Source organism: Drosophila ficusphila, unplaced genomic scaffold, assembly GCF_018152265.1.
Source record: "Drosophila ficusphila isolate 14025-0441.05 unplaced genomic scaffold, ASM1815226v1 contig_414, whole genome shotgun sequence".
Lineage (NCBI taxonomy): Eukaryota > Metazoa > Arthropoda > Insecta > Diptera > Drosophilidae > Drosophila > Drosophila ficusphila.
In genome coordinates, this window is record NW_025064328.1 from 14771821 (window position 1) to 14798405 (window position 26585).

The window sequence follows — 26585 nt, forward strand, 5'->3', positions numbered from 1 at the left end:
AGAGGTTTTTTCTGTGAAAAACACCTGTTAACAAATAAATGAACATTAAAAACATGGCGTTAAAATACTGCTACACATGCTTCGACATACTGGAGGAATTCGTTGCGCGCATGCGTCAATCAATTGATTTTTTTACAAACAGAGTTCCAATGTTTATGGAGCGCTCTTCAAGATATAACTGTAGGCCTTAAGTTGAATCTTTTAGGATTTGTACTTTACTTGACGTTTAAATGGAGGATCTGGGTGATGTGGTCGAACAAGGCGCTGGTAAGCTGAGTAATTCGAAAACCCCAGGCCCCAGAAGCCGATACGCTAACGGTAATTCTTGTTTAACTAAGTTAAAGAACTGAGTTATTTACCAACCGTTCGAATTATAGATGACCCCGTTGGGAACACCCAGCAGTCACGCCAGGACTCGTCGAGCATGCTGAACCTGATGGACACCAGTTCCTTCAGCATGCCGCCTCCCAATCTCCACTCCTCAAAGGTGATCAATCCGAACAAGGCGATATTTACTATAGATGCAAACACCGGGCAGATTTTCATAGTGAACAACAAGGCCTGCCAGCTTCTGGGCTACACATCGCAGGAGCTGAGGAATAAGGGATTTTTCGACCTGCTGAATGGCAAGACGGAGAGCCACATCTCCTCCCTGGCGGAGATGCAGATCGAGGGCGACGAGGGCAGAGTGGTTCTGTTGAGCGGCAAGGTCATCGAAATGAAGACGAAGTCGGGAAACAAGATCCTGGTTTCGCTCTGGATCCGTCAGATCAGCAACGACGGGAGGCACATAGCCGTCGCCGAGCCCGTGGAGCGGCACATCTGTCACATCAGCACCGATCGTCTCGGGGTAATAACCTCTGCAGACTCCACCACGGCCACCATATTTTTTTACGAATCCACCGAGGGCGTCGTGGGCGTCAACGTAACCGCACTGATTCCCTTCATAAAGCTCCCCGATCCGGACAGCAGGGAAATACCGAAGAGCCTGCGAAAACAGCGGGCCACAGGACGAACCACGGACAACGTCAAGTTCCCGCTGTGCCTGCTCATCGCTCTGGACGAAAGCGTGGTGGCAGGATACTCCAATCCTGGCCACAGCGTGTTCAATATTACCGTCTGGGTATTTCAAAACCTCAGTGGACTTATTGTGGTGGACGATGTAGGGAACATCCTGATGTGCAACCAGCCCTTCTCGTTGCTGATGTTCGGCTACGGCCAGGATAGGATCACGAACATGCATATATCCGCCATACTGCCCAACTTTGGCAAGGACTCCCGCGAGGACAAGAGCCCCAATGTGTCGAACACCTCGATAACCAGCAACGACTGGGAGCCGGACACGGATCCCCTCGTCCTGGACAACGACTCCTCACTGCAGTCCTGCAAACGAAACTCGGCTGGTAAGCAGCAAAACAACGAGCAAGCGGCCAACGAGGCCCACTTGGGCTGCCACCCGGAGAACAGCGGAGGACTGTTCTGCGATCTGCGTCAGCCGGATGATTGCACAATAGATGATATCCTGACACCAGTGAATGCCTCGAGTAGCTTCCCCGCCGACGAGTTCGAAGGGGGGTCCCACTCGCACACTAACGATATTGATTCGCTCGACAAGGCGAAGTCCGCATCCACGGAGACTTGCGATGGGTCCGGCAGCAATCCCGCCACCAGACTGCTCAGCTCCATCAACGGAAGCTTCGTGGGAGAGGCCATCCATGCGGACGGCACGGTGATCGAGGTGGTCTACTCCGTGCTGCTGCAGACCCTGCCCTGCTCCAACCGGGTCTACTGCATCTGGGTGGGCCGCAATCCCAGCACTCGGCTGGACGGGGAGAAATACAGCTACGCGAACCTCACGTCCACGTTCAACAGCATGGCCAGCACCATCGAGCAGTCGCTGGGCCAGGTAATAAAAACCACGGCCGCCCAGAACTCCAGCCGCCCCAACTCCCTCTCGCTGGTCTGCAAGTACGATGACGAGCTCTACATGGGCGAGTACAGCAAGCACTACACCTCGATCAGGCAGATCGGCCGAGGGGCCTACGGGTACGTGAACATGGCCTTCCGCAACTCCGACCGCCTGCTGGTCATCACCAAGTTCATCCTCAAGGAAAAGCTCTGCTCGCAGTTCATGGTCAAGAGCCGCGACTGCAAGGAAGTTCCTATCGAGATCCACCTGCTGCAGACCCTGAGCCACAAGAATATCGTGTCCGTGCTGGACGTATTCGAGAACGACCTCTTCTACCAGCTAGTGATGGAGAAGCACGGCTCCGGCATGGACCTGTGGACCTTCATCGAACGGAGGCCCTTGATGGACGAGAAGCTGGGCAGCTACATATTCCGGCAGGTCGCCGATGCCGTCAACTATCTGCACGAGCAGAAGATCCTGCACCGCGACATCAAGGACGAGAACATCATCATCGATCACAACTTCACCATCAAGCTGATCGACTTCGGATCCGCCACCTTCATGGAGGAGGGCAAGTTCTTCTCCACGTTCTACGGCACGACGGAGTACTGCAGTCCTGAGGTCCTGGCGGGAAACAGGTATGTGGGGCCCGAGCTGGAAATCTGGGCACTGGGGGTCACCCTGTATGTCCTGATGTTCTTCGAGAACCCGTTCATCGACGTGGAGGAGACCCTGAAGGCCGAGATCCAGATACCAAAGGTAGTGTCCGACCAGCTGAGCCGCCTCCTGAGTTCCATGCTGAACAAGGACCCCAAGTACCGCTGCACCATGCACCAGCTGATCAGTGACCCCTGGCTGACCCAGGAGGTGAATCCCTCGGCGTTTAGCTTTTCCTGGATAGTGCCCTGCAAGGCGCATGAGGCCAACCCGGACCTGTACTTCTCCGGCTACCTTTACTCCAGCACCTCCGTGCTGTCCACCATTTCGCCGCAGGAGAGCTTCTCTCACATCGAAGAGTCCTCGATCTGCGGCAGTGATGAGGCCAAACTGGCCGGCCACAAAACCGGGTTCAAGTTGTGTGTCAATGAAGGTGAGCTAGGAAGTTATTGAGTAAAACAAACATTCATCCCCTCCTCCTCCAGCCAAACACAACAAGATGGACACGCTCTATGCGAAACAGTTCCAGCTGAACACCTCGGTGAGCAACCACGAGCTGAGGGCCTCGTTACCTGACTCCAGCCACCCCGAAATCGGGGGCTCCATATGCTCCTCGAAGTCCGAGAACGACATATTCAAGAACAAACTCGAACCCTGCGTCTCTGCCTATAACGTAGTTAGCTTGCACGACGTGAACAGGAAACCTAAAACGCTTGATATAAACTAGAGTTCTATATCTGTTGGCCATGTGTAAATTTAATCTAGACATACTGTCATGTGTAAATAGCATCTGTGAAAGGACAATGGGGTGGGCGGAAAAACCAAAGAGTAGAGGAAAATAAATCAATTTTATTGTTACATTACAGTGCTTTTCAACTGCCCAGAATTCATCTTACCTTTTCACCGTACCCTTCTTAGTAAAAATCACACATTCTTTTGCATTCTTTTCTTGCATTGCTGCGCAACAAATAACTGAATAACACTTTAATTGCTTCGTATGGAATCGTCACGAGTTAACAACTATTTATACACACACATAGGGACTACCAAAAGTAAGCGTTCAACTAAATGTATATATGCATGCTTGTGCGACTTGATTGACTAGAAGTCAATGCAATAACTGATCGCTTCAATGGAAAGTCATGTTTGCCAGTTATTGAAGACTCCTAACTTCGAACAGCTCTTAAACTTTTTACAAATATGTATACGGTTAGCATAAGCGATCTACAAAACGTATCTAAAATATCGTGTCGGTGTTCTCATATTTGCGGTCCCAATAGCCTCCGCTGTACAGCCAGTCGTCGGACTTGGTAAATGGGTTAGTTGTGAACTTGAACCACCTGGAATATGGATTACTTAGTGAATTAGTTAATCAACTAGGGAAACAGCCTTACTTCGGAGTCCAGTCATCGCTATTGGCGAATTTTCTCTGCTTCCGCGTGTGCCTTTGTTTCTCCTCGAGTCGTGTTTTCTCCTTGGACGCTCCGTCCAGGTTTCCTTCCTCTAAGTATAAAATATCAGGTCGCAGTCGCGAATCGGTAGGGCAAAGTGTTAGCGGTGGTTTCATGTTACTATTCATGGCGTTAAGCTGCAGCGCAAAATGCGTAAACTGGTAATACTGGAAGGACACAGAGGGCTAAGCAGCCGAAACTAAATTATTGAAAGGGCAACTCCCACCTCGTTGCAGTTGGAAGGTCTGGGCTTGCAACTCCACAGTGTTGTGGAGTCCGGTATGTCAATCGAGTAGGCGGAATCACTCTTCGGTATGTCGCCCTCTTGCTCGAGCGGAGGATAGTTGTCGTTCTGAAATGTAACAATTTTTGAGATACTCCTTGACAGTAACCCAAGAAAGTCTTACACTTACGTCTTGAATGGACAGGCTGCGGAACGAGTTCAGCTTAAAGCTGTTCAGTTTCGAAAACATTTTCTTCGGGGTGCCATTAGGCGAGCCGTCAAAATCGTCGTTCTTTCTGGTTCCCTGCTTAAGATACTGAATGTAGGACTCGGCGGAACAGCACTTGATAAACTCGGTCCATTTGCCGTACAGGAAGTAAAGGTTTGTTTCACTGCAAAGGCATATTCAACTTGATAGCTTACACTCAAAGTATCAGTGAGTAGGTGCCCACCTGGCATCCTTGACGAATCCCTCGACGCGATGTAAGTTCTTAGCTCCAGATCCGGCGGACTTGAAGGTGAGGCTGGCCACATGGCCAGTGGAGTGGTTGGTGATCTCCATCTTTCCGTACTGCTCTATCCACAGTCTGCCCACAATAATATTGTGCACGCAGCAATTGACATTAGTCCAACTGTAGGCTTCGTTCCATCTGAGAAAAGATGTTGTTACACTGCGGTTACCATCCAAAACCTTTAAAGCAAAGATATTGCTTACCTCGGGAACTCCACGGTGACGGTTCCCTTCGGGTTCACCTCAACACTCTTTCCCCAAAACTTGATTTTTGGGTTGATTGTGCCGTGAAACTTAAAGTCCTTGGATTCCGCATGGAAAGCAGATACTGGCGGATGATGGGAGACTTGTTCGCAAACAATTCGATAGTCTCCGTTCTGCAGCTCATACGTTTCACCGAGAAGAGGGTTAAATGGTTTTCCCAGGCGCTCCCAGTTCGAGGCTAATGCGGATACGGCAAACGCTGTTGGATAGTTAAATGATATATTAGTAAATAAGTCATGGGTTAATTTAGTGATTGGGGTTTGTGGTTCAATTCATTTCAATTATAGTCAATGCAATCGCATTGGTCATTGAATGCAAAAGCGCATTGGCTGGACAGATAGTGATTACTAACCACAGACAAGTTGTCTTTCGAGTTGCAGAACTTTCTGGATAATTGGACTTATCAGTGTTTAACGACTTGAGGAACACCTGTTTGCCGCTGATAACCTTTGATAGCACTCACCTGCTACGTATTTCATCCGGTCCGCCGGGGATTCCTGGTGGGCGGCTTCGGTGAGAAGTTGTGCGTATTCCATGTACTCGCAGAGTCGCTGGAGGAAGCTTAGTGGCTCGTTGAGCATGACTGGCATGGTGATCTTGCTCAGGTCCTTGCCGATGCAGTTCTTAAGGATGGCCCAGATACTGACCTCCTTGCGGGAGATCATCGGAGCCGGAAGCCCAGTGCTGCGGGAGATAAGATACGGTGTTACTGGGCGCATGAGTAATAAAAGTACTCACCGTTCCTCTTGCTTTGCCGAATGGTCGCCCTCTGCCATTGCGGGAGTCAGGTGCAGCTTTACCCGAAAAAACGATTGCTATTCAGCGCTTAATTGACTGCCAGTTGACCCTCTGTGTAGGTTCACACTTGGAAAGACATGCGGAGAGCGAGACTACGTGTTTGCCAGTCCGAAAACGAAAAGGTTTTGGGCCTTTCAAGTGAGATTACTCGAGCACTTCGATTAGAAGTATATATATACAAGATCTCGCTGGCTACCGAGCACCTTTTGTTCGTAGTCGCGAATTCGATGGATTGTAATCTTGTGACCAGCGCTTGTCACTCATTGATTTTTCTACTGCTAATGAACGCTGGGAACTCGGTCGCTGTGTGTGTGTTGAGATCTGCTTTATTTTGATTCACATTGTGACTAAACAGTGTTTTGTGTTGTACTAATTGAGGTGTTTGCGTGTTGTACCTAGCACTCACTCTAAAATATAAGCTTCGGAGGAAAATTTAATCAATAGTGATAAGGAAGCTTTGGGCAGCTTTCGAACGACAAGCTTTTCGCAGAGTTGATTTCGGCGAACCGATTTTCGGATTTTCTGATTCTGATTCGCGGGTTCGGGTGCCTCGCCTCTCGACGAACACCTATGTTTCAGAGCGATTCGTTGGCTCGAACTGGGGATACCCTCCACCCAAGTTTAGTATTTTCCCAATATTCCATCAGAGGCAAGCGGAAAACGTTTCTCTTCACAAGCACCTGAGCAAGAGCGCTATTTTTGGCCCTGGCATCAGTTTCTTTTGTTGGTGAAGGTCGCTCGCACTTTATTGATTGGCAAGGGCGATGAGTCGTGGGCGTGTCTGTCAACAGATTAAAAATAACACACCGCTTCGAAACGTTCGTTTAATTAACCAGATAATATATTTATATATATAGAATTTAGATGTTGTGTAATTATTTATATTCCATATATACAAGAAATAAAAACAACATTCCCTTAACACTACTTCGGAGCTAATTGACTAAAATGTTGTGAGCAGTTCCTCCTGGATGCTGTTCGATCGAAGTAGTTGAGTAGGAGTGGGTCCCCCTGCGACCGTGTTCAAAACCTTGGATGAGGTGGCCGTGGCGTTCTTTAGGTCATGGTACTCGTCGCAGAACGTCTGTTTTTGGGGGGAGACAACACCATGAGACATGTCTTCTTTCAACACGAAATATCGGAATTTATTACCTTTAGACGGCTGCCCAAGAAGATGGCACGTTCGCGTTTCCTAACCATGTAGTCGGAGGACATGAGCCACCTGTGCTCCAAGCAGTCCTCGGTGTATGGTCGTTTTCTAGATTGATTGGCGAGAGAAAAGTTGTCAAATGGCTGGCAATATCTATCATAAATGGCCCTGTTGCGGAATTGTTATATTAAACAGCCTTCTATTCCTAAATATATTTTCAAAAAAATAATTTACATGTTCTAAAAGATTTCTTTTAATGTTTGGCAAAATCTGAATATGGAAAATTCAACAATCTATCTCCCATCTTCCGTTAAATATTTTAAATATTTTAGCTTCAAGCGTTTAGATTTCTGCTATTTAAAATCAAAGAGAAATGGCGAAAGTTTTAGGCTCTGGAGTGTCAGTTTTTTCTTGCAACCCATCGGAAAACTCGAATAATCTTAATAATTGTAGGTATTTTAGAATTATTTCTACAAAAGCTTGAACTTATGCCCTTTTGAATCTGCTCAAGTTGCAGAATTTCGAACCCATCATTTGAGTCCCACATTTTACTCACGTGGGGTGGCGCTTGAAGAGCAGCATGATGAACCGCGTGGCCTCTGGGGTGACCTCCTTGAAGAGGTTCTCGAACCGGTAACGCACGAAGGAGATGTTCTGCTTGGTCTCGTACTCGTCGGCGCCGCGGAATGGACTGCAGCCGGACAGGAGCAGGTAGGTGAGGGCTCCCACCGACCAGATGTCGCTCTGCGGGAACACGGGCTCGTCGTTGATCATCTCGGGCGGCTGGAAGTCGAGCGAGCCGCACGGGGTGACCTTCACGCCCAGCTTGTTGACCTTCTTGGCCGCGCCGAAGTCGACCAGCTTGACCTGGATGGAGCGCACGGAGGCCATGACCACGTTGTCGGGCTGGATGTTTAGGTGGCAGTAGCCGCGCCAGTGCAGGTACTGCAGGGCGTCCAGCAGCTGGGTGACCACGGTGGCCACCATCTGCTCCGAGTACTCGTGCCGGCTGCTGAAGTAGGTCAGCACGTCGGCGCCCTGCAGCTTCTCCATCACGAAGATGGCGATGGGCACGTTGAGGGGCTTGTAGGCGCTGAACAAAGCCGGGATGCGCTCGTGGCGCAGGGTCTTGAAGTTGTCGAACTCGGCCACCACGTTGTCCTCGTTCTCGTCAGTTACCTCGAGGATCTTGGCCACCACCACGGTGTCGGTGGACTTCTGGATGCCCTTCACGATCGTGCTGAACTGGCCGCGCGCGATCTCCGAGATGAAGCTGTACTTGTCGCTCACGGAGGCGTCGGTCACCCAATTGGGCGGCTCGCGCTCGCAGTGGTAGTCGGTGTGCACGCGCTCCTCCTCGGGCAGCACCTGGTGCCCGTTCTCGGTGAGCTGCTGTAAATGCTTCATGGCCTTGGTGATGTGGATCTTGGGGGCGTCCGGGCCGGCCGTCGAGGCGCCCACCGGGATGCCCATCTCGCTCCAGCCGATGCGGTTCTTGGAAGCCAGTCGGAACTGGTAGCCGGTGTTGGGCTGCAGGTCGTGCAGCAGGTAGAACTCGTGGTCGATGTTGTCCGCCACCGTGGTCCAGGCGTCGCAGTTGGCCAGCTTGCTCTGCAGGCTGTAACAGAGCACCGTGGAGTGGCCGTCGTCGCGCGGCTGCTTCCAACGGAGCAGGATCTCGGTGCCGCTGTTGGCGGACACCTCCGGCGAGTCGGGGGCGTCGGGCAGCGTGGCCACCACGATGCGGCAGCGGGCCACGGTCTGGCCCACCTTGTTGCGGGCCACCACCTTGTAGACGCCCACGTCGAAGTGCAGGGCCGGCTCGAAGCGCAGGATGGAGCGCCCGTCCTCGTCCACGGATATCTTGATGCGCTTGCTCTCGGTCAGCACCATGTCGTTCTTGAACCACTGCACGCACGGCTTGGGGTCGCCCACGGCGAAGCAGTGAATGTGGCTCGGCTGGTTCTCGGTGATGGCGATCGTCTGGGGCTTCTCGCGGAAGAACGGTGGGTAGCCCTCGCGCTGGGTCTCGATCATGGCGTCCGCCTCGGTGTACTCGTCCAGACGCGGGCCCAGCTCGGTGCGCAGGCGCCTGATGGAGTAGGACTCGTTGGCCGCGTACATGCTGATGCGGCTGCGCGTGCGCTCGTCGTCGATCTCCTCGTCCATGATGTCGGTGAAGCGACGTCGCTCGCGGATCACGGGAAGCTATCGCCAATTAACCCAGTTATTACTCCTTCGGTTGCAGGGTACTCTAGTTACTTACGGACCAGTCCACCGAGTCGTTAAGGGCGAAGGAAGGCGACCGACGGTGGGCCACCTTCATGTACTCACGCAGTCTCACCGGGAAGTTGACGTCGCGCAGTTGCAGGAGATAGGTATCGGGTCCATATTGGTAGCTAAAAAGGGAAAGAAAGGAAAGAAAGCAAAGTGATTTAAAGAGAATCGCCACAACTTAGTGACTCATGACTAAGTTAGTTGCTCATACTCACTGGCTCTCGGATTGAATCAGGCCCAGCTCGTAGTCGGGATGCAAGTACTTGGAGACCACCTCCTCGCGCTTGGCCCTGATCCTCGGCTCCGGCAGAGGCTCCGGGGTGTTCTCCGGCGTGTAGACGTGTCCCGGGGGATAGACCATCTTGGAGGGGTGCTGGAAGCAGCCGCTAAGCCGCCGCCTGCGGAAGTAGTTCTTGCAGGAGGCGTTGGCGTACCAGTCGCGGAAGTGGTCGTAGTAGTTGCGCAGGCGGTCGGTGCCGATCTGGTAGTCGTGGTCGGTCACCTGGCGGTCGAGCATGAAGAACCAGGGGTGCTTCAGGGCGGTCTTCACGTCCATCCGCTCCTCGGGGCTGTACAACAGCAGGCGGCTGATGAAGTCGCGGCCGTCGTCCGAGATGTGGGTCCAGATTTCGTCCTTGAAGTCCCAGCGGCCTTCGCGGATCTTGGTCAGCGTCTCCCGGTCGTCGATGCCCAGGAAGGGGTTGTGGCCGCCGAGCAGGACGTAGGTGATCAGGCCGACGGTCCACATGTCGTGCGAGAAGTTCACCCCCTCCTTGTTCACCACCTCGGGGGAGACGAACTCGGGCATTCCGTAGTCCAGGGTCGACAGGTTGTGCCTGTTGATCTTGCGCGACAGTCCGAAGTCCGACACCTTGATGAGGTCACCGCCGACCACGGAGATCAGAAGGTCCTTGATCTGTTCGTTGAGCAGGGATTAAAAGTTAGTGCAAACCAGTGACTAGTGTCCACTCCTTACCGTGAGACCCATGTGACCCACGCCCATCTCGTGCATGTGCTCGAGTCCCCACAGCGTCTGCCGGATGTAGTGGGCGATGTCCCTCTCGGTGTAGTAGTCCCGCCTGAGGAGGTTGTCCCTCACCAGCTCCCCGCCGGCAGCCAGCTCCATGATCAGGGTCACACTGCGGTCCGTGTCGTAGGCATCGTAGGGTCGGATCAGGTTCTTGTGGTTGAACGTGTTCATCATCTCCAGCTCGTTGAGCATGAAGGGCCGCAGCTCGGGCCGGCCGTACATGATCTTGGCGGCGTAGTTGTCGCCGGAGGAGCGCTCCACCGCGTGGTAGGTTATGCCCTGGGTTCCGCGGCCCAGCTCGTCTCCAATGTCGTATTTGTCCTGGTAGCGCAGCTGCTTGGAGCGCACATACGGGTGTCTGCCGTAGGTCTTGTAGATATACTGGTCCTCGTTCTCCTCGATGTGCACGGTCACCGAAGTGCTGATGGAGCCGGCAATGTTCCTCGCACTGATGGAGTACAAGCCTCCGTCCTTGATTATCGAGTCGTGGATCGAGAGCACGTAAATGTCCGGGTCATAGGAGCTGATCTGAATGGTTTGGAAATGTATATAATAGATTTTTCCCTCCTTCTTCTTCTTCCACCGCTAAAGTTACCTTAATGCGGGAGGAGTCCGCAATGGGCTTCCAGTCCTTGAACCAGTGAACCTCCGGCAGCGGAATGCCCACCAGCTTGGCCTCGATCCTTCCGTTCTTGCGGGCCATGATGAAGGTCTCATCCGGGCGCTTGAGGAACCTGGGATGCTCGGCAATCTCCAGTCTCACCCGCTGCCTCGCCTCTCCATGCTCGTTGGTGGCCACGGCCTCGTACCAGCCAACATCGCGATCCAGCATTCTGAAGACGAATTGAAGTAAAGTAAATTGAACCTTAAGTTGGTTTTCTGTAACCTACTTGTTGATGAAGAGGGTGGCCTGTCCGTTTCGGGTGTAGCTCTGGTCGAATCTGCCACCCGACTCAATGAGCATGTCGTCAAAGTAGTAAGTCATCTTTGGCTTGGGATAGCCGTAGACAAACCACATCAACTCAGTATTGTGATCCTTGACGCCGTAGCTGACGTCCTGTTCGCGCAGAAGGAACCTTAATTGAAAAGAGTTAGTCTCACGAAAATAGAAACAATTCGAACTGCTTACTGAGGAGCCTGGGCCAGTCCATCGTGCGGCGGTCTCTCAATGTCAAAGTCCTTGGGGAAGTAGGGAGAAGTTTCCGGTCTGAAGTCAGTTCCAGGTGGCAGATAGGTGTAGGTTTTCGGTGGCTCTGGCACCAGTTTTTGCCTGCAAAGTTATGTCAAATGGGATTATAGTTTACCTAACCAGTAAATTCATTTGTTTCAACCTGTAAGTCTGGGTGTAGGGGCTGGGATCGCTGACACCGAACTTGTTCTCCACTCGCACCCGGAATCGGTAGTCCCTGAAGGGCTCCAGGTTGCGGATGTCACAGGCACAGCTGCGAACTCCGGTTCTCAGCGTGCGCCAATCGCCCTCCGGCAAGTCCATCATTTCGACCTGTGATTTGGCCAATAAATAAGTGGCATGCATCTAAAGAGACGCTTTTTTTGGTAGCTCACCTGATAGGTTATGGGATAGCGGGGAGTCAGGGGCACCGAGGGGTTCCAGGAGAGGAGCAGCCCGCGATCGGTCATGCGGGAAATGATAGGACCCTCCGACAATGGCGGAGGTGCGCCGGACTTTTTGTACTTCTTGAAGTCGGTGTACTGGTCCTCCAGGGGCTTCTGCTGACTGTCCAGAGCTGAAAGGACCCTTTAAAAGCTGTTCAAAAAGTGCCCGACTTGACTTACAGTCGTAGAACAGCTCGGCGTGGCAGATGTCGTCTCCGTACGGGTTGAAGATGCGGCAGGAGTAGCGGCCCACGTCGTACTCGGTCACGTTCTTGATGGTCAGCCGCAGGAGGCCGTTGGGCTCGACGTCGATCAGGAAGCGGTCCGAGGGGAAGAGCTTCTGGTCGTTCTTGAACCACTCGACCTCGGGCTCCGGGTATCCGGTGGCACAGGCCGTGAACTTGGCCACCATGCCCTCGTAGATGTCGCAGTCGCCGATCTTCTTGAGGAACACTGGTGGCTCCGACCGCGAGTGCTTCTTGCTGCAAAAACAACCTTGGATTACCCCATCACTCGTAAGTATCTAACAGTTAACACCCACATCTCGTTCACGATGTCCAGGCGTCCTTGGGTTATGTCCTTGCCCTCCCGGTTGCTGGCGATGCACTTGTACACGCCCTGGTCCTCCTTCTGGCAGTCGTTCACGATCAGCATGTGGTGGTCGCCGTCGTTCTTCACGCTGTACTTGTCCGACTTCGGGATTGGCTTGTCCTGGAAGTACCACTCCAGGTCGGGGTAAGGAACGCCGGACACGGTCACGGGGATCTTGGCGTTGTTGCCAAACACCTGCTGCTGGTCGGAAATCTTCTGGGTGAACACCGGCGGCTTGTAGACCTTCCGCACGTTGGCGTTGCAGGCGGAGGTGTCCTCGCCCAGCGGGTTGGCCAGCAGGCAGCTGTAGTTGCCCGAATCGGCGGCCTCAGCCGGCTTGATGGTCAGCCCGATGTGCTTGCCGTCGCAGGTCATCAGCAGGCGCTCGCTGGGCGCCAGGGTAACGCCGTCCTTTGACCAGATCACCTCGGGCATGGGGTTCGAGATGAACGGGGCGGAGAGCACCAGCTCCTGGCCCTCGTCCGCGTTCACGTCCCGCAGGGCAGAGACGAACTGGGGCGCCTCCTCGGCGGCCGTCTCGTCGGCCTTGGGCGCCACGTAGAGCTTCGCCTTGGAGGCTGTCGATCCCTCGGGGTTCTGGGCAATCACCTCGTACAGTCCCGAGTCGCCGGGCACGGTCTTCTCGATGATGAGACTCGTGCTCTTGTCCGGGTTCTCCACGATGGCCACGTGGCTGGGATCCGGCTGGATTTCGTGGCCGTTGTGGAACCACTGCAGCTTCGGCTTCGGGTTGCCCACCACCTTAATGTCCATCTTCACAGGGAAGCCTTCGATGCTGGAGGCGTCCTGCAGCTCGGCCACGAACACTGGCTTCGACTCCTTGGGCACGATCTGCACCTTGGACACTCCCTCGAGTTCTCCGCCCTTGTTGGCGATCACGCACTTGTAGACTCCGGCATCCAGGGGCTGGGCGTCGTCGATTCTGGAAAAGAAAACACCATGTGAATCTGGTTATCTGGTGTCACATCTGGTGGACTCACATCAGGCCAATCTGACCATTGGGGCTGTTGATGAAGTTGATCTCGGGACTCGGGCGCAGCAGCATGCCGTCCTTGTACCACTTGACCTCCGGTGCTGGGAATCCAGTGACCTGGGCCTCCAGCTTCAGAGGCTCGCCCACGACGACAGTTTGACTGGTGATGGGCTTCAAGAATTTGGGCTGCATCTCCTCAGCTGAAGGTTATCGAAGGCTTAACTTAGTTTTATTGGATATCTATAAATTTCTTACGTTTAACAGCCACGGCACACAGGGCCACCTTTTCGCCGTGAGGATTGGAGATTATCAGCTTGTAGGCTCCCGAATCATTGGGCTGGCAGTGGTCTATCTCCAGCCTGACCAGCCCATCCGGATTTGTGGATATCTTAACACTGAGGATGGGAAAACAGTGAGTATTTAATCGCAACTTTAAACAAATGAGTCACCTCTCGCTGGGTTTAACTTCGTCGCCATCCTTGAGCCACTGAACGGTGGGCAGGGGACTTCCGTCCACGCAGCACTCCAAGACCAGGGGCTCGCCCTGCAGGACATCCAGAGCGTTGTCCAGTTTCTTCACAAAGCTGGGCGCCAGAGCCAGCAGTCCCAGCTTGAAGGGGGCCTTGGTCACGCTGATCTCATTGGTGGCCACGCAGGTGTACTAATAAATAAATCTTGTTAAAGAAACTCGATTTTTTTAAGCTCTTGCAGTGGGTATTATAATTTTGGCCAGAAGTTGGCAACGTTTTTTGGTTTGGCGTTTCGGTTTTTTTTTTTTGTGTGTTGTTTGGGCAAGAAACGAAAAACAAGGAGAGCCCAACAATCTATATAATTGAATGCAATTTATTTGTAATTTAACTGATCCTTTAGTTAGTTGATGAAAAACGAATTTGGAAAATATAAGTTGCCAATTTTGTTAAAAAGTACTATATTTTAAATGGTTTTTAGGTTGTAATACGGCGGAATAGTGACTCAGAGCGGAAGCAAATGCTGTTTTTGGCACCTTATAACCTAAGTTAACGATCCCTATCCCCTTTTCGACTATTACAAAAAAAAGATTTTTAGCCAATTTTCGCCTTTTTTGTAAGAGGTAACATCATCATTTTATGCGAAAAATGACAAAATTTCAACATTTTTAGGCGAGTATGACATCCGATTCAGAATTTTATTACGAGTTCATCGGTGTATCACTTTTTATACTTGGATCAATGCTTACTGAGATAGAGACAAAAAACGAAAATATTTTAATGATATTTTTCGAATTCGATTTCAAAGAAATAGGAGGACTATAGCATATTGCTGTCATATGAACAATCGTCGAAAATATAGAAACTTAATATAAAAATTTTATTGTCAAAGATAAATTTAGGTCTTACCGCGCCCACATCGTTTTCCCTAAACGTTTTGATATCGAACACACTCTCGATTTGGTCGGAAGCCTTCTTGGTGTCCTCCTTGCTGTACAGCTTGTCCTTGCCGGGCTTGTTGACCGCCTCGTAGTTGATGGGCTTGTCGTCCTTGAGCCACTCAATGGTGGGCAGAGGAACGCCGTGCACCACAACCTTCGTGGAGACTGGTCTGAAGTCGTGGATGCTCTGGCTCTCGGGTTGCACGATGAAAGTGGGCTTCTCCACTGCATGTTGTAGTGAAATATAGAATAGGTTGCATCCCAAGGGAAGGCTACGTACCCAGCACTGCCAAGTTGAAATCGAATGTGGCCCTTCCCTCGCTGTTTGTGGCCGTGATGGTGTACTTGCCATCTTCGCTGGGGGCAACGGCCTGGAACACCAGTCTGTACTTATCCGCATCCACGTCAGCGATAACCTCGCAGTTCTCGTGGTTGCACAGGTTCTCGTTACCACGGGTCCAGGTGACCTTGGGCTTGGGATTAGCCTGGACCAGAGCCTCGAAGCAAATGGTGTCGCCCGGCAGGCACTTGCGGTCGTCCAGGCCAGAAATCTCCGGCTTGGCCAGCACATCGATCCAACCACTAGTGGCCAGCTCACCGTACTTGTTCTTTACCTTCAGTTCGTAGCGTCCGGAATCCTTAATCTCAGCTACAACAAATTTGGTTCCCATTTTGATTTAAATTATATCAAGGTGTATATATTTGTTAATACCTTCCAAAATGTTCAGCGTACAAGTGTACTGAACCAAACCATTCTCGGCGTCCTTCTTTTCCACCTTCAGCTTGAGATTATTGCTCTCCTTGACGGGCTGGCCATCCTTGAGCAGAACGATTTCAGGAGCAGGATCTGCGGTGAACACAACTGGCTCGGAAACCTTGTCTCCCTTGTTGACCTTGATGTCCTTCAGGCCAGGTCCTTGGGTCAGGATCGGCTTGCGGTACTCAGCGATGCCTTAAATGGAGCATTGATATGTATATTGATAAGGATGCTGCTTATCATTTGACCAAGATTTTCTTACCCGACAGAGAAAGCTCGCCCTGATGCGATTTCTCGCCACACTTGTTCTGCACAACCACCTTGTACTCTCCCGCATCCACGAGATCGAGCGACTGCACCTCCAGTTTGTAGTGATCCTGTGGGTGTTCAAAATGTTATCCTCAATGCTCGTGGACTTGTGTAATGAAAACCAACCCCATCCACGGTGATAGCGGTGTGCTTATCGGGGGAGATCGGCTTGCCATCATGATACCAAATCGCTTCCGGTTTGGGAATTCCCGTCGCAATGACTTCGTATTTGAGGGGAACGCTTTCGTAGCTGTGCTGCTGGAAGACATCGACGTGCACGATTTCGGGAACAGCTATAAGAATACAGTTATTCTTTGTTATTATCTTTGGCGAAATAAGTGAGAGTCCACTATTAGATTTCTGTACACGGTGAATAGTTCATTCGGTTGGTTAGTGTTGGCAGTGCATCACTTACGATATCTCCAATATCTGATATTTTACACTATATATATTTTACATTACTTATCACCTATCATATCATATTCAGACACATCCAATGCCAAGTTCGTAAATGTTTAGTCGGATTAAAAGATTTCCGACTTGGCCGTGCGAACAGATTTAATTTCCCAATGATCGTGCAAATTTTATACACCCCTCCACTTACTTACTACACTTTGTTATTGTTCGTCTTTTAATTTAGAATTTCTGTACAGTTTTGTGATAAATGTTTTGGGTTAAGTGTGAAATGTGCTTGGTATGTACAATGAGCGTGCACCATTTAATTATTGTGCAATGTTCACGGTTACTTGTCTTATTCAGGGTTAATACGTTTATATCTAAAATTATTTGATTCGTTCTCATTCATGTGCATTTCCCAAGTATTTTTAGTTGTGCTATAATTGATGCATTGAAAATGGTTTTGGTTTACCCCCTTCTTCAGGTTCTTCGGTGGTCGCAATCATTGTTTTTGTGACGGTCTGTCCCAGAGACAAAGCATCGCTAGCTGCATCAGAGTTTTATATTGGAGACGGGAGATTAGGTTAATTGATGTTTCATGAGGGGTGTCCAATACACTTTGGTTCAATGAAGTGCCTGCTTCCCTTTCGTCTTTTACCCTTTATCAAATTACTGTTTCGAGCCAACCACATACTTACTTAAAACAGCCACCTTGCAGGTGGAGGTGGTCTCGCCAATAAAGTTTGTGGCCTTCATCTCGTAGGTGCCCGCATCTTCGGTCCTGGCCAGATTCAAGGTGAGGTAGTAGTTCTCGATACGCTGGGTGTCCCGAGAGATTTTGATGCGGGCATCTTCATAAATCTCGTGGCCATCCTTGAACCTACATTAAAATATAGTCAGTTACCAGTCCAACAAAACGTCAATAAGTCAAAAAGTTACCATTTGATTTTAGCCTCTGGCTCGCTGTACACCTCCACTTCCAGAGTAAAGGATTTGCCCTCCTGGACTTCGATGTTCTTCAGACCCCGCTTCACCTTGGGCTTGCCTGGCATAAAATGGATTCATAAGCCATTGAAAAGGATCACATGCTGGCCACTCACAGTTCACGGTCACCACGCAGTTGTCCTCCAGCTTGCCGTAGTCGTTCATGATCTTGCAGGTGTAGTTTCCCTGCATGTTGGTGGCCACCTGGTTCATGATCAGCTTGAAGTCGTTGCCCTCCTCCACGTGGCGGAAGTCGTTGCGCTTCTCGTCGATCTCGATGCCGTCGATGTACCACTTGACGTGCGGACGGGGATAGGCGTCCACGCCCACCACCAGCTCCACGTTGGAGTCGCCTTCGGCGACTGTGATGTTCTTCAGCTTCTGGGTGAACTCCGGCGTGCACTTGATGAGCAACTGTGTGGAGCTGGTGGCCGACCCGTGCTCGTTGGTGGCCTTCACGGTGTACTTGCCGGCGTCCACGCGGGTGGCGCCCGAGATCTTCAGGGTGTAGGCGTTGCCGTCGCTGGTCACGGTGTACTTGGCGTCCGTCACCTTGATCTCCGTCTCGTCGTGGTACCAAATCAGCTTGGCCTCCGGATAGGCGTCGATCCGGACCGTCATCTGCACGTTCTCCCTCTCCCCGTGGATGTACTCGCTCTCGAAGTGCTTCACGATCACCGGCTTCGACTTGACCGTGCAGCTCCAGTACTCCGAGGTCTGGCTGAGGTCGTTGGTGGCCTTGATGGAGTAGTTGCCGGCCTGGGAGAGCTTGATCTCCTTCACCTCGACCACGACCTTCTCCAGACTCTTGCCGATCGAGCTCGTGGAGATCTTAACGTTGCTCTCGGCCGTCACGTCCTTGCCGTTGTTGGTCACCTGGACGGTGGGTTGCGGGAAGCCCTCCACCTCGATCTCCATCTTAATGGTCTCGCCGGCCGAGCAAGTGATGTCCGTGATCTTCTTGATCTTGGGAGGAGCTTTAGGTGGTTAAAAATCGTTAAGACCGCTTTAAAAATTATACAAATGAATTTGGGATGTAAGGAACAAGATAAGAAGACAACAGTTACAGTGGAGATTCCTCTGCGAAAGTCGCTCCCTTTCATGAGTGACTATGACTCTGTGAATAATCACTTGGGAAATTGAAGAATAACCGGCGAAAAGGTGTTTAAATGAAGTATAGTGGAACCTTTTTAAATCGAACCACTTTGAATTAGGAAAGCTCGAACTATAGTACTGTACCTTTCACCACCAAGTTGATGCTCGACTCGTCCTGGCCCAGCTCGTTGATCGCCTCGATGGTGTACTCTCCGGCGTCGACTGTGTCCACGTTCTTGATCACTAGGGACATGGTCTCCTCGTCTTCGTACATGAACTTGTGCCTGTCGTCCACCTGGATGACCTCACCGTCGTGCTTCCACTGCACCGCCGGCTTGGGGAAGCCCTTGCACTGGAGCTCCAAAATAGCCGAGCCGCCGATGCTGGCGTTCGCCTCGCGGTGCTCGATCACCAGGGTGGGCTTCTCGGGCTCCCGGTTCAGGGTTTGAATAGCCCCCTGAACCGAGAGCTCGGCACTGCACGAGATGTTTCCTGTCGAGGTCTGGGCCACGCAAGTGTAGATGCCCGCGTCTTCGGGCTTCACGTGCTGGAAGACCAAGGCCAGTGAGTCCTCGTCCTCGCCGAAAAGCACCTTGAACCGCTCCTCGGGATCAAACTCCTCGCCGTTGCGCTTCCACTGGAAGACGGGCTTCTCGCCTGCTGGCAGGATTTGCCCGCTAAGAGCTCCGAAGGGATTCTTATCCTCTGTGAAAATAAGCAGTTTTACACCATCCGATATCCAATACTGCAGGTTATATTACTCACCCACTGTGGTGGCTACAGCTTCGCAAACGGCTTCACCGTATTTGTTCGTGGCCTTACACGTGTAGGTTCCACTGTCGGCCTTCAGCACCTCGGCAATCACCAACTCATAGAATCCCAGATAGTCCTTATCGCGGATTATTTGGATTCTGTCATCGGTCTCAAGGATTTCCTTTCCATCTTTGAAGCTGATTAAAACAAGTAACATTTATTAACGGGTTATAGGTTTTAATGAAAACGAAACCTACAATTTTACTCTAGGCTTGGGATCCCCTTTAATTTTGATCATGAATCGGAAGAGAGTGTTCTCAATCATCTCGGCATCCTTTAGGCTAACCAGGAAAGCCGGCTCCGTGTTGGTCTTCGTTTCATCGTGACCCGGAGCTGTAATTAGGAGCTGTCATTAGTAAATAGTGGTGGATTTCTTGAATACACACTAACCCTGTCCAACTGCCAGCTGAGCCGATAGAGTGGTTGTCTCGGAGGCAGACTGGGCCCGAATCGTATAGGTCCCTGCATCAGTCTCACTACGTAATTAAAAAAATCATTTACATGTATGCAATTTAGATAAATACTAGCTAATCGTGTGCACCAACCTGCAGTTCTTGATGTCCAATCGGTAGGAATTCATTGGGGCCGCGGTTTGGGTGATCCTATCAGCCAATCGATCCTCCAGGGGCTTGTTGTCCTTCAGCCAGGTGACCAGTCCGGGCTGATCCTTGAATTGGATCTCGAAATGCGCAGTCTCTCCAGCTGTTTTGGGATTAAATTACCACTTAGAAGGCTAAATTCTAGCTAGTTAATGTGATAAACCCACGGTCAACTTGCACGCTCTTCAGCATCTTCACCACGACGGGCTTGTCGACGGAGCGAAGGGGACGATCCTCTTGGAGACGGGATGAAGACCGGATTCCAGCACGCGATTCAGCCACCGAGTAGGAGGCTCGACTCTCAGCACGACTCTCGGCGCGACTTGCGGCACGACTTTCCGTGCGCCCAGTGGCCAACAGAGATGACCGAGCTTCTACCTTGTCAACGGAACTGCGATCCCGGCGGGAGCTTATGCCATACTGGGATCGCTCTACGGTGCTGTCGTAAGAGGTTCCCCGGTCGTAGTCCCTCGATTTGCCTTTTGCGGGTGGCGAGGTTAAAAGCAAAACAGTATAAACATTAAACTTATGCCCAACAGACTGATCAAAATGAGGGGTGTTCCCAGAACCGTAGCTTGTATTTTTTTCTTTATCCAGCCAAGAGTTGTACAGATTTTAAGAACACACCTCCATTAAAGAATGCTCAATCTAAACTTGGATATAGCAAGGATTGGAGAAAAGTAGGATTGAATTCAGGAAAACAGGTAAACATAAGAATTAGCAACAAAGAAAGTATCTAGACATTGAAGTGTATATATTGTTCAACAAAGTTATTTACGAGTAACTCAATAGAAATATGTGTGTGATGATAGACGTGACGAATGGGAAAGCTGATCTTGAAGACGCGGACTTGGCTTACAAGCAGTCTTGCGAGGTTACACTGGAAGTTCTCTGCTAGTTACGGCATCCCAGACATTGAGTTTAACTGACATTCAACACGGGCATCCGGCGGTGGACACAAGAACCGGTCAATACACAACTATTTGGTGGCGACTGGCCGGTCGGCAACTTACTTTCATAGCGACGTGTCGAAGCCCTCGAGTAGCCGGAATAGTAATCATCCATACCAGCGACGCTTTGGCCCCTGGCTTCAAAATCGGCACTTGGCTCCCTGAAATCGTCAGCAAGAGACTCAGTATACTCGCCTTCGAGCTCGACTATCTCGTAAATGGGTCGTTTCTTAACAGGCGGCGTGAAAATGTGCAGAAAGTCGCGGGCCTTGGCCTTCTGCACGGTGTCTTGGGCGTAGTTGGTCGAGTCCTTCGACTTCAGCACCGTGTTCTTGATGCTGCGGATCTTTTGCTTGGCGTTGCGAAGCGAGGTGTCCGAGGAGGAAGCATCGAAGATGCCCTCGAAGAAGTTCTGGGTCTTCTGCTCGAGACTTTCAGTGTGGACAAGGACGCGCTTGATGGTCGGCGGCGGCGGGGGCGGCGGCGAGGGGGGGCGTGCCTTGACGATTAGTATCTCGATAGTGGTCTCGTAAGCGATTAGTGGAAGCGGTTGGAAGAAGCCGGGCATGCGCGTGAAGCTGGGCGGAATGGGCGGTGGGGGCGGTCCAGCTCGCTGCAAGTGCTGGTTAAGACCCCCGCGGTCGCCGGCTATGTTGGCCAGCCGGTTGTTCCAGACGGTTAGTGAAGCGTGGTCGGTTATGTTGGCGGAGTAGCCCTGGCCCTGGCCCTGCGATCCCGATCCCCCGGGAACGGTGTCGCCATCGCGAAGGGACTCGCTGTAGCCAACGATGTCCTTCAGCTCGATGGGCTTGTGCTTGGGGGTTATCACAGGGGAGTCGCATTCTACGGGTCGGTAGACTTGGATCTTGGGAATCGAGTAGGGTGACGCTTCGCGCTTGAACTCTTCGACTTGCTTACCGGCCGAGGAGCTCTCCTCAGTGACCAACAACTCCTCTTGGATCTGACTAGACTGGCTCAATACTTGCTGAACCACAACAGACTCGATTGCGGTCTCGGTTTTGGACTGGACTTCCCTGGGAGCTTCGACTTCCTTGGAATGTGAAGCGGACTCTACTTTTGTGGCTGCCTTGACAGGAGGAGTAACTTCCTTCGGCTCCACTTGAGGTGGTGGTGGAGCAGCTACCTCCTTCTGAGGAGTGGCCTCCTTTACAGGAGACGCAAGCGAGGAAGGCTCTGGTGGCGGTGGAGAAGCCACCACCTTCGTGGCAGTAACTTCCTTTACTTGCGGCTGTGGTGCAGGCGGAGGAGTCAGTACCTTCGCTTGGGGTTGTGGAGGCGGAGAAACCACCTTGGTGGGAACCTCTTTAACCTCAACTTTGCTGGTTTTCTCGTGGGAGCTAGTAACCTGGACCAATTCGGTGGTGGAAGACGTTGTCTTGGAGGACTGCTGCTTCTTGTACAGCTCTATGGCCTCCTGTTCCAGTCTCAGAAGCTCCTGCTGCTCGAGCTGAAGACGCTCCTTGGTCTCCTTGCTCAGGAAATAGTTCTCTGCCACGTCAGAGGGTCGGACACTGGGGTTCGAGTCGTGGGCCTCGGCCCTTTGCGGGAGGTGGAGGATGAGCTCACTTTCGGAGGCGATCTGGGAGGAGTCGACCTTCAGATCATCGGCATGGTGCTCCTGCAAGGTGACGTCCTGGTTGATGTGGCTGGAGATCTCGTTGAACCAGGTCAAATGCGACTCCTGCCCGTGGGGCCTAATGCTTATGGGCAAGAACGAGCTGGGATCCGCTGTCTTCAGGCTCAGCTGGATTTGCTTCTCGTCGGCCTTGTGCTCGATGTTGCAGAGCGGGAGCTTCACGATGTTCTGCAGAATAAACACGGACCTGTGCTCGGAAATCTTCCGGACCTTGGTCACCAGCACGCGCGACTTGAACAGAAAGCAGTAGCGCTCGTGTGCCTTGCCCTCCTTGTCGGTCACGTTGCACCACTCGTGCAGCAGGAGGCGGCCCAACTTGTAGATGTTGCCCCGACAGCCCTCGATGCTGGAAAGAAACCTATTGTCGTACGCTCTACTGGGCACACTTAGCATCAACTCTAGGGCCCTGTCCAAGTCTTTAACGTTTTCTTTTAAGCTTAGCGAGTACTTAATGAAGTCCTGCGGAAACAAACATTAATGGAGCTTAGCAAGCGGCAGGTGGTTAGCTTAAGTGGTTAAATAGTTGGCGGTTAACACTAAACAGGGATATTCTGGTGAGTCACCAAACCTTGAACAGAAGCTGGTAGTCGTTTATCCTCTGGATGGGTAGCTTCAGGTGCTCCGAAAGCGATTTGTCGTCCCTAAGCTGTTTTGAAAGTTCCTGCAAGGCAAAGTTAACAGGTGTTTTAGTAGAGCGCCAACTATATAGCTGTGTGTCAATATATCTCAGGCATTGCAAGGTCGCTGGACTGCGGTCTGCCAGATTTGAATGTGTTGGGAAATGAAATAGTAATAATTATCGTTGGTAACAGATTGGTGGTTTTCTGCATCAGAATTCGAATTTGCGCCCAGCGAAACGAACGTACGAGTATACATTCAAAACACGATTTCCCGATCTCTCGCTCTTTTGGGGTTATTTTTGGAACGATGTTTAAAAATTTATCACTTGTTGCAAAAACGGATACGTGTGCGTGCGTCGGTGAATGATTTTCTATAGGCATGTACTTCGGTTTGGAAAGCTATACACATATGTACGCCACATACGTATCCCAATATTAGTATTCAAATGTTTGTTCGGATATTTTTATTCACTCAAGCGCCCTGTTCATATTCACCAACTACGAATATTCACTGCTGAAGCAATTTCGAAACGAACGAGTAGAAGTGAACTCATTAAAGTCAATGTTACAATATTTTTGCCAGTATATATTCAAACACTTTTAGATCTGAGGTCGAAATATGTGGGCTGAAGAAAAATTGTTCACATATATGTATTTATAAATGTATACGTATTGGCGGATCTTTTAATAAATATATTCTCGCACAGTAAAATTTCGGAAATGTTGCATAACGGGCAAACGTCACAAATATTCACAGATTTATTTGAAAAATGGATTTTCCAGCGACTTAATTGCCCCGTGCTGGAGTTATTTCATGTTGAATGGCAAGCGATGAGCTGAGATTAATTTTTTAAGGAGCACCGACTTTAATGAGAAGCTAACCGTTCTCGGACGAAAGTGGGTCAGAATAATGGTATGTCCAGTCAATGGGTAGACAACTTCAGTACCTAAAGCGAAACGGTTACGTATATGAATAATTAGCACGACACGACCGCGAACACTACTCGGAAGCAACTGAAAACTGCAAAAGCTTTAGAATTGAAAAGCGTCTGCCTTTAAAAATAAACTGATATTCTCGCACATAGCACACGCATAATATCTGAAGACGATTCCAACGTTTGCGCGGCTTCAGATTTATTTAATTCTTTACTCTTTATTATTCTTGATTTTAACCCACAATTACAATAAGTAAACGAAAACGTTTAATTTGGCATGAAGCCCACTGTGTTGCCCTATGTTTTTTTTTGTCGTGAGTTTGGCCGGGAAAACTGTTGAGACTTTTCGATACTTACTTGAAAGTACTTCTTGGCGTCGGGACTTGAATTCAAGTAATCCTGCGCCAAGGGCTCGTTTTGGCAATACACCACATGCTTGTCGAAGTCCCTTTCCAGCCGTAAAAAGGTTTTGGCCACCATATTGGGCTGATTACTGTAGCACTTGAGACCCTCCTTCAGCACACTGAAATCGGAAGTGTTTTTATTCCCTTCTAAATAATAAAACCGGGGGGTGGCTTACTTATTGTGGAACTCGGCGATTTGTAGGAAGTTACAGAATATTATATCCTTATTATCGCGCACGGATCTGGGCACCACCGGTTTATCTATACCTTTTATATACTTATCTACCACATGCATCAGATCCCTGGAGAATTCTTCCTCAGTTTCCACCAGTTCCCTGAGGATGGTTCTAAATTTTCAAAAATTACCGCTAGCATTATGTCCCTTTCACTATTTTTAGAAATTTCTTACTGCTTTCTGAATTCCGCATCCCCAACACTCTCCTTGCCGTTCGAGCTACTCATTGTGGGATTAAACTCAAGTACTTCGATGGGCACCCAGCCTTCTTTGGGGGAATCCCCACTGTCGAATATTCTAACAAAGCATCTGAAAGGGGGCATGAACAATTAACGAACTCTCTTGGGGACCAACGACGTACCTTGACTTTTCCGAAGCTTTTGAACTTATAAGTTCGACCAGATCTCCCCGCGAAACGCTGATTTCGTCGGTGGCCATCGATTGAGCCTGGTAATCCCGATTTACAAAAACAATATCCGCGACCTGTTGATTAAAACCGATTTTGATTTTATGTTCTGCACCACACACATTTCCTTCAGCCATTTTCTCGTTTTCAACAAGTTTCTCAATACTCTTAGCTCAGATACACTGTTATTTTCTGAGGCCGGACTTCCGGCAATTGTAATTTTTCAAATACGCCCGGTATTTCTCAATGATCAGCAAGACTTATCGATTTCCTCCCAAAACACTTTCAAATTCAACGTATACAAACAAAAAGTGGCTGTGCAATATTTAGCTCGTTAGCTGAAAGTCTATTTTGCGTTGACATAGACACGCGGGCTCGGCTATTTATTCCGATGTCCAATTTTACTGAGTGAAAAGCTTGCGCAGCCAAAGAATCAGCTGATTATCTCCCTCGAACAGGGTTCTTCACTTCGGGCCAATGATCCAAGACCACAGTAAAACCGGATATGTAGAACTTTAAAAGGTTGTTTTCGGATATCTTTTTGAAAACAGTTATATATTATTTTATCCAAATTGCATAAAAACAAGAGTGGATTTTAAAACACAAGTTTAGATTTCATATTTAAAAAAAAAAAACTGCATCTAATAGTAACATTCTAATTATTGATCTAGCCAAAACTCCAATTTCTGTTAATTAATTAGTTTTTATTTTTAAAAGGACAATTTTCTTTGTTTTGCACTTCATACAATAATTGTACAATAATTACAATGTGGATTTACCACTCTCAAAATGGGTAAAAAAGATTGGTTCTGTAAGTCACTTTTGTTAGCAAAGTCAGCCACTGTACATTTTTGACACTTGAATTTTGTTGCACAAATGTATTAATAAGTAAATCTGGCACTGGTTCTTAAACCGATTAATGGGTAGTTTTGGACACGCTTAACTTACGGCGTCCATTTCGGCTGATTAGATTGATTTCGTATCACTCGATTAACTTCGCACACTTCATTTATTTACGCACATTGGCACGTATTCGAAAATGTATTGCATAACTAATTACTGAGAGCAATTTCGAATTTTATTTAATTTATTTGCACAGGATTTTAGGCAAGATCGGGACCGAAAATCGATCATTCAAGCACTAAATTGAAAGGAACTCGGATTCGTTTGTCATAATCCAATCTGCGCTGAATTTTCCAAGGGGGCCAGTCCAATTCAAAAGTGGAATAGGTTTAAATTTAATCTTCCGTCGTGTGAGAAATAATAGCTACTTCGTGCGGAAACCAATGATTTTAACTGCATCCCGACAACTGTACGACTGATCGATATTCGCTGATCACAACAAAAGCTCCCCTCGAAAATCGTTTTACAATTTAAAAATAATGCACATGCAGCTCGGCCATCTGCATGTGCATAGCCATGTGCTCCTCGAGATTCTCGGCTACTTAAATACAAGCGGACACCAAAAGTTTATGGCCGTCACCGGAGTGCATATAGATTTCGGCACCAAGAGTGCGCCAGCATACGTATTTAATTAAGTATTATAAT

The 26585-nt window shown here is 49.8% G+C and overlaps 3 protein-coding genes across 9 annotated transcripts; 1 reads left to right on the forward strand and 2 right to left on the reverse strand.

Annotated features, from left to right (window-relative positions):
• Positions 1-156: 156 nt before the first annotated feature.
• LOC108090978 (PAS domain-containing serine/threonine-protein kinase) lies at positions 157-3424 on the forward strand. The gene is made up of 3 exons (XM_017189933.1): positions 157-318; positions 378-2999; positions 3052-3424. The coding sequence occupies exons 1-3, from the start codon at positions 231-233 to the stop codon at positions 3291-3293; spliced, it is 2952 nt and encodes a 983-aa protein (XP_017045422.1). The 5' UTR covers positions 157-230; the 3' UTR covers positions 3294-3424.
• An 83-nt stretch (positions 3425-3507) lies between these two features.
• On the reverse strand, positions 3508-6228 carry LOC108090982 (oxysterol-binding protein-related protein 2). Its single transcript, XM_017189938.2, has 8 exons — positions 5754-6228; positions 5479-5699; positions 4956-5214; positions 4693-4890; positions 4431-4632; positions 4244-4369; positions 3961-4184; positions 3508-3906 (listed from the first exon to the last, which is right to left on the reverse strand). Exons 1-8 carry the CDS (start codon positions 5789-5791, stop codon positions 3804-3806), a joined length of 1371 nt encoding a protein of 456 aa, XP_017045427.1. The 5' UTR covers positions 5792-6228; the 3' UTR covers positions 3508-3803.
• Positions 6229-6632: 404 nt separating this feature from the next.
• On the reverse strand, positions 6633-26340 carry LOC108090799 (obscurin). 7 transcript variants are annotated; one of them, XM_017189652.2, is made up of 39 exons: positions 25986-26340; positions 24993-25114; positions 24806-24940; positions 24573-24743; positions 24350-24515; positions 23006-23098; positions 22102-22896; positions 20844-22056; positions 19998-20309; positions 19777-19933; positions 19622-19707; positions 19429-19564; positions 19184-19368; positions 18563-19123; positions 17440-18300; positions 17279-17384; positions 17038-17219; positions 16812-16886; positions 16070-16236; positions 15897-16011; positions 15590-15829; positions 15158-15526; positions 14846-15102; positions 13919-14130; positions 13725-13864; positions 13477-13669; positions 12426-13418; positions 12065-12366; positions 11834-12015; positions 11602-11771; positions 11400-11540; positions 11161-11346; positions 10866-11103; positions 10217-10798; positions 9456-10156; positions 9230-9362; positions 7520-9171; positions 6966-7071; positions 6633-6897 (listed from the first exon to the last, which is right to left on the reverse strand). In XM_017189652.2, the coding sequence occupies exons 1-39, from the start codon at positions 25992-25994 to the stop codon at positions 6757-6759; spliced, it is 12585 nt and encodes a 4194-aa protein (XP_017045141.1). In that variant the 5' UTR covers positions 25995-26340; the 3' UTR covers positions 6633-6756. The 7 variants fall into 7 exon arrangements, with proteins under 7 accessions (XP_017045141.1, XP_017045142.1, XP_017045136.1 ...); XM_017189653.2 differs by lacking the exon at positions 16812-16886; XM_017189647.2 differs by having other exon boundaries at positions 21699-22896; positions 25986-26337.
• Between the last annotated feature and the right edge of the window lie 245 nt (positions 26341-26585).

Bases quoted from the DNA above. Each gene is read 5' to 3' on its own strand.
- LOC108090978 (XM_017189933.1), top strand. From the start codon at position 231: ATGGAGGATCTGGGTGATGTGGTCGAACAAGGCGCTGGTAAGCTGAGT. The intron at 319-377 runs GTAATTCTTGTT...TTCGAATTATAG, and splicing joins CAGAAGCCGATACGCTAACG to ATGACCCCGTTGGGAACACC. The intron at 3,000-3,051 runs GTGAGCTAGGAA...CTCCTCCTCCAG, and splicing joins CAAGTTGTGTGTCAATGAAG to CCAAACACAACAAGATGGAC.
- LOC108090982 (XM_017189938.2), bottom strand. From the start codon at position 5,791: ATGGCAGAGGGCGACCATTCGGCAAAGCAAGAGGAACG. The intron at 4,891-4,955 runs GTAAGCAATATC...ATCTTTTCTCAG, and splicing joins GTCACCGTGGAGTTCCCGAG to ATGGAACGAAGCCTACAGTT. The intron at 4,185-4,243 runs GTGGGAGTTGCC...GTGTCCTTCCAG, and splicing joins GACCTTCCAACTGCAACGAG to TATTACCAGTTTACGCATTT.
- LOC108090799 (XM_017189652.2), bottom strand. The intron at 19,708-19,776 runs GTTGGTGCACAC...TTAATTACGTAG, and splicing joins TTGGACATCAAGAACTGCAG to TGAGACTGATGCAGGGACCT. The intron at 19,124-19,183 runs GTGAGTAATATA...TTATTTTCACAG, and splicing joins AGCTGTAGCCACCACAGTGG to AGGATAAGAATCCCTTCGGA.